This window comes from Sciurus carolinensis, chromosome 6 (assembly GCF_902686445.1).
Source record: "Sciurus carolinensis chromosome 6, mSciCar1.2, whole genome shotgun sequence".
Taxonomy (NCBI): Eukaryota; Metazoa; Chordata; class Mammalia; order Rodentia; family Sciuridae; genus Sciurus; species Sciurus carolinensis.
The window spans coordinates 80,271,883-80,285,592 of NC_062218.1; the positions used below are offsets into that span (position 1 = coordinate 80,271,883).

At 36.6% G+C, this 13,710-nt stretch overlaps 1 protein-coding gene across 2 annotated transcripts in view; it reads left to right on the forward strand.

Annotated features, from left to right (window-relative positions):
- Rhobtb3 (Rho related BTB domain containing 3) overlaps positions 1–13,710 on the forward strand; it is a 56,203-nt gene that overhangs the window by 23,443 nt on the left and 19,050 nt on the right. For both annotated transcript variants that reach the window (XM_047555545.1, XM_047555543.1), the window contains 3 exons: positions 266–631; positions 7,963–8,075; positions 11,403–11,523. In XM_047555545.1, the coding sequence (XP_047411501.1) occupies positions 266–631; positions 7,963–8,075; positions 11,403–11,523 (600 nt within the window). The remainder of the gene's footprint in view (positions 1–265; positions 632–7,962; positions 8,076–11,402; positions 11,524–13,710) is intronic.

Genomic DNA, 13,710 nt, shown 5'->3' on the forward strand with positions numbered 1-13,710 from the left:
GAGAAATGCTTTATTGCTTCTTTTGTCATCAGTATTTTTTCATTTGCATGTTAAAACGTAAATGTACTATCATGTGTCTGTGCTGTACAATTCTGTAATCCCCATAAAATTCATTTCATATGCTTAGGTTAAACTAGGGAAAAGTGCTGTTACTGTAGTTAAAAAATGATCAAATATAAGATATACTGTGTTTAAAGTAAACCTGAAATTTTGGGATCTGTAGACTAAAAGTAGTTTATTATTCTTATTTTCTTTTTTGAAACAGAAAAAATGCCTGTCTTAAAGGCTGAAGCATCGCATTACAACTCTGACTTAAATAACTTGCTGTTCTGCTGCCAGTGTGTGGACGTGGTGTTTTACCACCCAGATTTAAAGGAGGTCATAGAGGCCCACAAGATTGTTCTCTGTGCAGTAAGCCATGTTTTCATGCTGCTTTTCAATGTGAAGAGTCCCACTGACATTCAGGATTCCAGTATCATCCGAACTACCCAGGATCTCTTTGCTATAAATAGAGATACCACCTTTCCAGGTGCTAGCCAGGAATCTTCCGGCAACCCACCATTGCGAGTCATTGTTAAAGACGCCCTCTTCTGTTCTTGTTTATCAGACATTCTGCGCTTCATTTATTCAGGTATCCTGTCAAATGGTTCTGGTTCCTTAAACTCTTGTAAGCCTTTGAAATGAAGTATGCCTGTAGTCTTCAAGAGTATTGGTTAGTGTTACATTTATTCTTTATAACATCTGAGGCGAAATTTATACATGAAATAATACTTGCTTTATTTATAAGAGTTGGTCCAAAATTTCTGTCATCCTGACAAATTTATTTACCTGTTTTTTCCCCACCAGTTTTTTGAATTGTGACAAAATACACATAGCAAAATTTATTATCGTAACCACTTTTAAGTGTGCAGCTCAGTTGTATTAAATACATTCATAATGCTGTGCAACCATCACCTCCATCCATCTCTGCAACCTGTTTTAGTTTTTCAAACTGAAACTCTGTGCCCATTAAACAAAGTTCCACATTCTCCTCTTCCCCAAGCCCCCAGCAACCACCATTCTACTTTCAATCTTTAGGATGTTTTCACTATTCTAAGTGCCTTATGTAAGTACAATGGCTGTTGTCTGTTTTTGAAAGACTTATTTTATTTAGCAAAATGTCTTGAAGGTTCATCCCAGTTGCAGCATCTGTCAGATTTCATTCATTTTTAAGGCTGAATAGTATTCTTCTAGGTGCATATACCACACTTTGTTTATCCATTCTTCTATTGATGGGCTTTTGGGTTGCCGCATTATTTCAGCTTTTATGAGTAATGCTCTTCTGGGCATGCTTGTACAGGTATTTCTTTTGAGACCCTGCTTTCAAATCTTTTGGGTATCTACCCAGAAGTAGAATTGCTAGATCATATGGTAGTTATTATTTTATTTTATTTTTTTAGGTTCAAGGGGTTTTTTTTTTTTTTGGTTTTGGTAATTTTATTTTTAATTTTTAAAGAAACTGCCATATTGTTTTCCACAGTAGCTATACCATTTTTTGTTCCTATCAATAGTGCAAGGGATTCCAGTTTCTCCACATCCTCAACATCCTCAACACTTGTGATTTTCTGTTTTTTCATAGTAACCATCTTAATGAATTATCAGGCTATCTTGTAGGTTTTTTTTTTTTTTTTTTTTTTTTTTAATACCAGGGATTGAACTCAGATACACTCAACCACTGAGCCACATTCCCAGCCCTGTTTCGCATTTTATTTAGAGACAGGGTCTCACTGAGTTACTTAGCCAGACTCATCATTGCTGAGTCTGGCTTTGAACTCACCATCCTCCTGCTTCAGCCTCCCCAGCCACTGGAATTACAGGTATGTATCACCATGCCCGACTCATTGTAGTTTTGATTTGCAGTTCTCTAATGACTAGTGATGTTGAGCATCTGTTTTTATGCGTATTGTACTTGATTTAGTTTCACATCTATTTGTAAAAACTATAGTCTATTGAGCATGTATTAAGATTCTTTTTTTAAATTACAAATATGAAATGTAAGACTTTACTGTCAGTTTAAAAAAATAAAATTTTCCAAGGGCATATGAAATCAAGAGTCTTAAAACCTAGCTACTCACTGTTTGGTTTGACTCTTAGATTTTTGAGAGAACTGAAGAAATTGCGATAATTTCCTTAGACTTTTTCCTTACTGTGCCTTTACCTTTTTAAGATTCAAGTTATTAATTACTTTTCCTTTTGCCATTTTAAAAACTCAGTAGTATCCAAATTCTAAAGAATGGAAGTTTCATCAGCATCACTTTAGCAAATGAATCAATGGTCTCATGCCCCAGTGTCCCATGTATGGGTAGAAAAGAGTGTATGTACAATAGTTTTTTTTTTTTTTTTTTTTATTGTATACAAATGGGATACATGTTGTTTCTCTATTTGTACATAGAGTCAAGGCATACCATTTGTGTAATCATACGTTTACATAGGGCAATGATGTTTATTTTTTTTTCCTTCCCCCCACCCCTCCCACCCCTCTTTTCCCTCTATACAGTCCTTCTTTCCTTCATTCTTACCGCTCTCCTTTTTTTAAAGTAAGCATCTGAATATAAGTTTTCTGAGGAAAACTTCCTTTTCTTCTTAATAATTTTCTTTTTCCTCTTGAAATCATGTATTTGGAAAATCTACATTTAAATGGTCGATGTTAAAAATGATACTGTTTTCATTTGTGTTGTTATATAATTTTATAAATTAAAATTTAAGTTATGATTTTGAAAAGTACAGTTACAGCATGCAGATTTATGTGTGTAAAATATATATGTATTGGAGTAGAATTATGGTGGAAGATCAAAGAACCTTGGCTTGGAAAAGGACACGCACGAGTACCCATATGGCACACACCCCGCAGTCTCCTTCAGCATGGCTGTTCACCACAAGTTCCACTTCCATTACAGGGTATTTTCTAGTAGCTGGGAATCATCATATGAATAAGTCTGAGTAGTTAAGGACTTCTTTTAGTACTATAGATTTTAATGTTTAGACCTAGAATCTCACAATGAGTCAGAATTTAATTTTGAAAAGCTAAAATGTTTGCAAGTTGAATGGAAAAAAGTGTTTTTAATGACAGGTTTAAGGAAATGTGAAGGATGTGTTTGACTTCTCAGTGATTTTACTGTTGAAATTCTATGAATTATTCAGCAAGTTTCCCACAATATCCATTCAGTCCTTTCAAAGACACACAGACACTCTAAAGTTAGTTCCATCTTTAATATGGCAGCAGGAAAACAGCTACATGTGAACCACCAGTGGTTGAACCTGCCTGGCTGTCTCCAAGGGAGAGATTTTTTTTTAATCAAAAAATTAATACAGGCAGATGGGAAAAAAATAAAAAGTTCCCCTGTAGCCCATACCCATTCTCCAGACTCAGTTGCCTATAAAAACAAAAAATTGTTTGTCATTCACTCTGATGCTCTTTGAAAGAGAATAATGTACTATCAAATATGCTTTAGTAAAAACTTAGTCTTTGGTAACTGCTATTTTCCAGGGACCATAGATAGTTTCCTGTGGCTGGAACATAATGTGGAAATTGAAGGCTGATGGGAGATGACGCAAGGTCTATGGGAACAGTTCCTGCCTTTCCTAAAAGCTATGCTAGAATGTTTTAAGAATCATCAGAGATGCTTAAAATCTGCTCTGGTGATGGTGTGAGGTTGGAATAGAGAAGGTAAGACAGGAATCCAGTTAGGAGGTCCATCATTTCATTCTGGTGATCAGATTCAGAAAGGCCAACATTTGGGCAGTGAGTGTGTTGCCCTTGGCCCTTCATCATCTAGACCAGTACTCCCAGATCTTCAAGTGTACTCAAGTCACCTGGTGATCTTGTTAATGTGCAGATTCACATACTGTAGGAGGCTTGGGATGGGGCATGAGATTCTGCATTTCCAACAGCCTCCCAAGTACTTGATGCTCTTGGAAGAATGGGTACCTGTTCAAATTGGGCTTCGAATTTAGTTCAGAGGCTGGAGAAGGAACCGCATTACCAGCTTAGGGTATAAAGTCAAAATGGGGCTGATGCAAGGCTGATGCTGAGCTATTTGGAGTTGGTGTTCCCTGCCTGAAGTGGGGGGAAGTGGATGCTTAGCCCTTGATTAGAAACTAAGTGCACTAGGAGACAGATTAGAGGGCAGAGGTGTGTGGAGTGCATCAAGTATGGAGACCTTCATGAGCTACCTCAACCTGTTTAGAGCTCCACTTCCTAACGTGACACTGAACTATCCCATTTCTGTGCTGATATCTTCCTATACATCTCAGTGAGGCAGAAGTTGGTATCAGGTATGAGCAGGGGGACAGGCCCTTGACCTGAGGCAGTAGGAGACCCTGATGCTAGTTTAGGAGAAGGAAAAATAACTGGTTCTGCCATTAATTCTTTACTATTTATTTATTATTCTTTTATTATTTACAGATAATAACCTATGATTCTGTCAAAAGCTATGTTTAAAAAATAGTAAAACAGGACTGGGGATGTGGTTCAGTAGTGGAGTGCTTACTTAGCATGTACAGGGCCCCAGGTTCAATCCCCAGCAACTGGGAAAAACAGAAACAAAAAAAGTAAAACAACACTTTCACAGTACAGACAATTTTGAAAAATGCAGAAAATTTGTAGATCCCACTGTCAAAAGAAAGTGTTTGAACATAATTACTGTTTTCTTTTTTCTAGTTCTTGTTTGTGACTAGGTTACTGCTTTTTTTTTTTTTTTTTTTTTTTGTGGTACTAGGGATCGAACTCAGGGCCTTGCGCTTTCGAGGCAAGCACTCTACCAGCTGAGCTATCTCCCCAGCCCCTAGGTTACTGCTTTTTAAAAAATGTTTTTTTAACAAATCAAACAAAAAGTTTGGACATAAAACATTTTTCTTAAGAGTCTTCAGCAGGGGCTGGGGAGATAGCTCAGTTGGTAGATTGTTTGCCTTGCAAGCACAAGGCCCTGGGTTCGATCCCCAGCACCCAAAAAAAAAAAAGTCTTCAGCAAAGGAGCCAGGTATGTTTTTTTTTTTTTTTTTTTTTTTTCTTTTAACATTCAAAAACCTTCGAAACACAAGTTTGAAGATACTATTATGCAATGGTTTTCTCACAGAAGCACTATAGCCACCTGTGGGTTATGTTAGGGAACCACAGCCAGTGGGACTGTTGGTATTCACATCAGTTCTGCTGGTCACAGAGGCAGAACACTAGGGCATGGCATGCTCTGGGTATTGGCCCTGAGGAAACAGGGGCAAAAGATCAAAAGAAGCCTATCTCCTGCCCCTTTTTTTTCCCCGTGAACCAGATTACAAAGAATGTTTTAATTTTTAAATAGTATGCTTTTTATTTTAACCTTTAGGAATTTGAAATTTTGTTAATATTGTGTCACCCTGGTCATCTGGTCCTTTATTTAAGAGGGTCCTGTTTAGTAGTCTGGTTAACATCTTATACGTAAATACACGATTTCAGTTTATTTTCCCATTCAGATTTTTTCATAAATAGATACAGTCCAGGTATGTCTGTTTTGTATGTGTTAATTTTCCATTGAATGATAAACACTGCATAATGTGTGAGTATCTCATGACTGATCCTTAGAGAAGAAGGACTAATGGCACAGTGAGGCCCACAGTTTCCTGGTCTTCAGGGAGTACTCCTTAAATGGCATACAATTGTAACATTCTTACAATACTTGACATAGTCTTAGGCTTGCAAATTTCTGTCACATGATCTCAGCTAGGAATTGGAATCTTTGTAAGAGCCTCAAAAATGTAGCTTTGAGCTCTTCCTGTCACAGAGGGACCTTAGCATCACTTACTGAAATGCTGCCACAGTAGATGAATATGTGGAAATGAGTGTTCATCTCCAGTTTGCATAGTTTCTCCTATGCTTAAAATTATTCTTGGCATTCTCTTTTCTGCACTGTATAAAAGCAGCCTGGTATACTGTGCTAAGAGATTAGATAAGTGTTTTGAAAAGTTATCCTTAAAAAATTCCACTGAATAGTACAAGATGAATAAATTCTAGAGATCCTGCCATATGACATCATGCCTATTGTTAACAATACTGTACTATACACTTAAAAATTTAGGAGGTACCTATAATTCCAGTGAATAGGGAAGCTGAATCAGGAGGATCACAAGTTCAAGGCCAGCTATAGCAACTAAGGGAGACTGTGTCTCAAAATAAAAAGGCTGGGGGTGTAGCTCAGTGATAGAGTACCCCCGGGGTTCAGTATCACAAAAATAATAAATAAATAAATCTTTAAAAGGATGAGGTTTTATCTGTAGATATTAATTTAAAAATTTTAGATCTCATGTTCAATGTCTTTATTAAAACAGACCAAAAAACTCCCAACCTAAGGATTATGGTTTTATTTGGATGTAAATAAATGTATCAGAGATGATTCAATTAGCATTTCTGATTGTGAAAACAGCCCACTCAAACTGTGTGCACTTAAAAATTAGTCTTCCTTTCAATCTTAGTTATTGGTTCTTTTTGTGTCTGTTTTCACAAACTGATAGATCAGTGACATGTTGGGAGGTACCTGATGCTAATCCATGTATTTAGATTATTTGATACTTGATGGCTTTCAGATAATAATCTGACTGGAGTGTAGATGTTCTTTAGTTAATATAACTTTACTTATGTTAACTTAATCTAACTTGTACTCATAATATTAAAGGTGACTACAGAGACAGTATCTGTGTTCTCCTTCAGCGTGGGTGAGTGTAGACAATCAAAAATACCTGCACCTACTATTTGCTGTGTACCACTTACTCTGGGTTATTATAATGGATGAGATTTCCAAAGGAAGAACAGTGGCCAGCAGCAGCACTCAGTGCACTTCAGTCACTTAGGAGGTTTTAAAAGCATATTGGGGTCAGGGTTGCAACTCCAAAAATTCTCATTTAATTGGTACGAGACTTCTTCTGATGGCATTTTATAAAAGATACATCTCCAGGTATATATAATGCACAGATAGAACTGTGAATGGCTGGTATAGAATAAATTTAGTATCGAACCTGTTGTGCTCTACCACTAAGCTACATCCCCAGCCCTTTTGATTTTTTTTTGTTTTTGATGACAGGATCTTCCTAAGTTTGCCCAGACTGTCCTCAATTATGTGATCCTGCCAGATGCAGTGGCACACACCTGTAATCCCAGCAGCCTGGGAGGCTGAGGTAGGAGGACTGCAAGTTCAAAACCAGCCTCAGCAAAAGTGAGGTGCTAAGCAACTCAGTGAGACCCTTCCTCTAAATAAAATACAAAATAGGGCTGGGGATGTGACTGGTGGTCAAGTGACCCAAGGTTCAGTCCCCGGTACTTAAAATAAAAACAAAAAACTTGTGATCTTTCTACCTCAGCCTCCTAAGTCTTTGAGATTACAAGTGTGTGCCACAGTGCCCAGCTGAACAAAATATCTTGTTTGGTGCCTCACTGGCCTCTAAGGGGTCCTTAAACTCCTGTGTTTTTATGAAGACTTTGTGTATGCATGGGGGAATTCCTGGAAGAGATGCTGTTCTGACCCTAACAATGCACGAGACCTTAAGAACGCTTTCCGTGTCTGCTGCATATTTTTCTACCTGATGGAAGTCGCTGCTCTCCATGATCAGAATGGAAAAGACTGCATCTACCTTTTTCCACAAGGCAGACAAATAACTTGGGTGTTAAACACCTTATTTTGGCAGTGCTATTATCACTGCTCATGGAGAGGTGGCAGCTGTGCAGGCAGTAGGACTTCAGGTTTTGAGAAATTTAGGGGAAGCCAAAAACTGATTTGTTAAAAATGTGAGAGCTAGTAAATGTATCCTTTAATTGCAAGGCTATGTTTGGTAAAGGAGAATTAAAAGAAAATACTAAAAAACAAAACAAAACAAAGAAAAATGAATAATATCTAGTGTGAGAATAATTTTTCTTACCTCCCGCTGTAACAAAAATATAACATTTATAATTTGCTACAGGTGCTTTTCAGTGGGAAGAATTGGAAGAAGACATCAGGAAGAAGTTGAAAGATTCTGGGGATGTTTCTAATGTGATTGAGAAAGTCAAATGCATTTTAAAAACACCGGGAAAGGTAAATTAATTAATTTGACTTCTCTGTTATAAAGTGATGAATGTAATATTGAGTCATTAGAAGAATTAAACAATATATAAATATGAGTGTTTCCCCTGAATATATGTTTACATTTTAAGTAGAAACACATGCTATTTGTTACTTAGATTTTAATTTATGTAAGAATTAAAATATGTGTGAGTCATGTCTTTAAAATATTCATTTGTGAGTTCCAACTTCTGGAACACTTCACTGGAGCTCTGGAAATACATGATCCATGTCAGGAAGGAAGGGTTGTTTGATTTTTTCCTGCTGCAGTTCAACTACTTGGAGGGGATGCTTTCTTTCTTTCTTTTTTTAATTTATCATCTTAACCATTTCTTTTTTAAAAAAACATTTTTAGGTTTTGATGTTTATTTTATTTATTTATTTATATGTGGTGCTGAGAGTTGAATACAGTGCCTCACACATGTTAAGCAAGTGCTCTACCAATGAGCTACAACTCCAGCTCAGGATGCTTTCTTATGGCTCACAATCAAAGTAGTTTGCAGGAGCAGGGCAGTTCCTGTGTGTGCCTGTTTTGAGGAGTCTGAGAAATCTATTTAACCAGATGGACAGTTAAGGATTCTGTCTACTGTAAGTTCAAAACTATAAACCAATTTTGGGTTTATAAAAATATAGACTTTGTATATGGCTATAAACATGCATAGATTAAAACTCCAGTAATTTAGATTGCCTATAAGAGCTTTAAAAGTAGATTTGTTAAATTTTAAAATAACCTCTTTATACAATTTAGCCAGTGTACTCTTATTTTAGATTCTGTGATAAACAAGTTGCCTACACTAGATAAAAAGTACATTGTATGTAATGCCTAGCAGAATACAGATTTACATTTAATGTAAGAATAAAAAGATGATTCCTTTATTTATTTTATACAAGTGACTTTGTCACATACAATCCTAAGTTACTAACATTTTAAAGTTAATAGTTTAAAAATGTAAACTATAATTTTCGTGAGAATTCCTCAATTCTTTAATTGAGAAGAAAGATTTTTTTTAGCTAAGTAACATGGAATTAAGGGGCCAGATCTCAAATCTTTTGTTTCAGTTACTCATTGAAGCAGATATACAGAAGCTGTCCAGTTTTACAGATGTCTAGCAGGATGGTAGCTCTCTTGCAACTAAGTCAAGTCAATAATTATTTTGTAAGACTATGCACATACACCTACATTCTGTTTTTCAAAGCAATAAATGTAGTTAACTTATGTAATGAAATGAAAATGCACATCATATACATCTGTGTTCTCACTAAACTTCTGCCCTCTCACGTCTTTCAAGTTCAAATCAGAAGTGACACATACATTCATACATAGTACATAGCTACATAATATTCACAGTATACAAATTCATAGCCTTTCTATACAGGTAAGGGAAGAAGTATTGCTTTTCTTCTGAACCTGCATCTTTTCATGGGTTTCATTCTACATACAGCCCTTTGAGTACAGAGAATAAACTGAAAACTTCTTGTGAAGGGAATATCTGATACCATGATATTGAAATAAATCCCTCGCTTTCACAGAAGGGAGAAGTTCTTCTGTCCTTCTTCTGAGCTTTCCTGGGTAAAGGTCCATCCCACTGACTGAGCACATCACAGGAAAGTAACCCTGGGCTGGGGATGCTGCACAGAGTGCTTGTCTAGCATGCTTAAGGCCCTGGGTTCCATCCTCAGTACTGAAAAGTGGGAAAAAAGAAAAAAAAGGTAACACTAAACTAGGACTTGGGGAATGTGGATTTAAATTGTGAACCCACCACAAATTATGTCTATGATGTGGAGTGAGTCAGGGCTTTCTTTAAATAGAGGCATGCTCCTGGAGGCCTCTGCTAGCTTCCAAATCTCTGCATAGGACCTGAGAATGTGGTTAAAGGGCCAGCATTCGTGTGGTCTGTTTTACCTCTCTGCTTGCTCTTGGATGCCATTCAGGAGTGTGTTTCCTCTTTTTTTGTGAAGAAGGATAGTGTTATTTCCCCACCTCACTAAAGATTGAATATTTCGACCATAGTAGATTAATCTGCAGTAGGATTAATCCACACAGTGTATGTTACTTATTCTTAATATTGTTAATGTTACATATTTGCTTATTTCTAGGGGTTAGAGCTTTCTGATTTCCCTAACTGGGCAAGTGGAGAGTTAGAGTTCTGACCAGGGCTGAGGTTCAACCAGAGAAGTGGGTAAATCCATCAGGAATGAGTAAAATATGATGTTTCAATAAACATCATCACCAAATCATTCTAAATGAGGGGTGTAATAATGCAATATAAGCTTGCAGTCCTAATGAATTCTAGTATTTCAAATAAGTTATTCTGGGCTGGGGAGATAGCTCAGCTGGTAAAAGTGTTTGCCTCACAAGCACAAGGCCCTGAGTTCGATCCCCAGTACCGCAAAAAAAAAAAAAAAAAAAAAAAAAAAAAAAAAAAATCTGTCAAATAAGTTATTCTTCAGCTTTTGGGTAACTCTTCCTGAAAATGTTGTTCAGGCTTGTTTTGCTTATTAACTGTAAATAAACTAGAGTAAGTAAAAAAGACAGAAAATGGATGGAGGGTTAGGAAAGTGAGGCTGGCGCTTAACCCCTCTAGGTTTAGAACAAGGGGATGTCTGAAGTCTGAGTGGGACAGAGGCACTGTTCCTGGAGGCTGCCAACTGCAGCAGGCAGATACAATGAGACAAGTGGTATTGTCAAGGGAAGAGCATATGGAGCTCCACATCAGAGACCCAGGCAAACCAGTAGTCTGTGCTGTGTATGGGAAAGGTATTAGGATTATAAGATTGACAATTAATATGGAAATGAGCCAGTTAACCACTTTCAGGTAAATGTGTGTGTGTGTGTGTGTGTTGTGTGTATTTTTTAATGTTCCTTCCTTTAGGAGAAAGTATTGAGCTAGTAGGCAGTAAATGAACCTGGTACGATAAGGGGAAAATGTATTTTTCTAAATTGCAAATTAAATTTTTGTCTTCTTTCTTAATGAACAAATCCGACAGATTCATATGTGTTTGTGCTGCTGTTCTCTTTCTCAGTGAAGACTCATAGCAGTTCAGTTTCTTGGCTATAGAGGGTTGTGTTCTCACTTAGCCAGTGTCTGTCCTATGTTGTGTGCTGAGTGTGGTACTGCTCATCAACAGGGAGCAGGTGTAGTGCTTGAGAGTGAGTTCCCTTGAACACTGTGATCAGAGATGCCATGGAGCAGTTAATCATTATTTCTTCATAGTTTTCCAAATTCTCAAACCAGTCCTTATATGTTACCAAAGCATATTGAACAATCTCTTTCCTTGTATTTGTGTTTTTTCTTATAGATTAATTGTCTAAGGAATTGCAAAACCTACCAAGCCAGAAAACCTCTGTGGTTTTATAACACTTCCCTCAAGTTTTTCCTTAATAAACCAATGCTCGCTGATGTTGTCTTCGAAATACAAGGTATGGCTCAAATTTTCAAAGTTCATTATGCATTTTCATTTTTCATTTGTTTTCCTCACTTTGTTTCAGTTTCTGATAAATGCCATTCGGGAGTATGTTTCCTTTTTTCTTGTGAGGAAGGATGGTATCATTTTCCCCCTCACTAAAGTTTTAAAATTTCCATAATAGTAGATTAATCCAGAGTGGGGAATGTGTGTGTGTGTCTATATGTGTGTGTATATATCTTTATGTATGTGTGTGTGTTTATATATATATACATATATATATATATATGAATATGTTTATGTACTGAGGATTGAACCCAGGAGCACAAACTACTGAGATAATCTCCAGTTCTTTTTATTCATTCTTTATTTTGAGACAGGGTCTTGCTAAGTTGCTGAGACTGGCTTTGAACTTGCAATCCTCCTGCTTCAACCTCCAGAATTGCTGGGATTATAGGCATGCACCACTGCACCCAGCTGTTTTCCATAGTATTTTCCCCTTTACTGTATATTTCATTAACTTATAGAAATCAGCAAGGAATGGGATGATCTGTAATATGTTATTATGTATTTTTTCTTTTTCTATTATTTATTTTTTAATTTTTACAGACTACATTTTGATTCATTGTATACAAACGGGATACATCATTTCGTTTCCATGGTTGTACACGATTCATACTATTTGTGTAATCATACATGTACATAGGGTAATGATGTCTGTCTCATTCCTGTTATGTATTTTTGTTTGTAAATTTATGATCCTGGATGGTTTGTTTGTTTGTTTGTTTATTTAGTTTCAGGGCTTTTTTTTGATGTGTGTGTCTGTGTGTGTGTGCTGAGGATTGAACCCAGGGGTACTTTCCCACATTCCTAGCTCTTTTATTTTTTATTTCAAGATAGGATTTTACTAAGTTGCACAGGCTGGCTTTGAACTTGTGATCCACCTGCCTCAACCTCCCACATCACTGGGATTATAGACCTGGCTAATATACTAGTTTTTTGATTCATGTAAGGTTGCTCTCCTAAGATTACATTACCTTTTGCTTATTTTATTCAGCACTCATGTGCGTGTGTGAGCACATGCTCTCTCTCTCTCTCTCTCTCTCTCTCTCTCTCTCTCTCTCTCTGTTTTTATTTGAGTGAAAGGATCTAATTGTGGTTTGAGAGTCATGCCTGGCCTACATCAGGCACCCGCAGATATTGCTGCATTGATTCCTCACACTGCCCAAAAGTGTTATCCAGAGCAATGGAAAGCTGCTTCTTATCTCTGTGGTAAAGTAATGCCACCTAATTGTACTAAAGAAGAGCTGTTTTAATGCCCATTATTAATTACTTGCATGGATAATTTTGTCACTTTAGTAGGTTAAAAGTAGAATCTCGAAAATGAATTCTCATATTATCTTTAGTTATGCAAGAAGGGTAGGAGATGTTTTCAGATGAATTAATTAGAACTTTATGAGGGTTATTGTGAAGAATAAGATATAATTCTAATTTTATGGTGGAAATATGTGACAGCTAACATGGTCATTTACTTTAAAAAGTATTTGCCCAGAAAGATTCATTTTACTTCTAACTTTGGTCACCTTCCAAGACAAACAATTAATTGGAAACTTTCCAAAGTACCTTCCAAAGCTGCTGTCAGCACTGTAGGCAGTATGAGCCTAGAACATTGAAAATGGGACAATAAGGGTAACCTTGAGATATATAAAATGTGATTGGGGAAAATTGCCAACAAGAGGCCACAGACTTTCTGTAATCCTTTCATCGTTTTAGAGAAACCTAAAACTGACTCTGACTAAGCCCCTAATATTATCACACCTTGATTTATTAGTTGCCAAGATAAAAACCCAAAGTGAATATCTAAAGTCAACTTTTGCTGATATTCCTTATAGGTGGAGCAAGCCTTGTTGGGGATAAAGCCCCCAGTAATCACAGAATTCTCTCATTAGTTTCTAGGAGAAAAATCTCTGTTGATGGAAGTATTCCTGGGAAATGCTTGATGCATTCTATCCATGCAAAAGAAGCATAGGGATAGATAATTTTTTTACAAATCATCTAAGAAGCTTTACATGTCAACAGGAGAAATATGATTTGTAAATAAAAAAGTATTTTTATTTTTCCAAGATTAATTTTTTTTAAAGTCCATTTTGGAAAGATGGAATAACGGTTTCTGTATTCGAAAGAAGATGGCTGATGGCGGGAG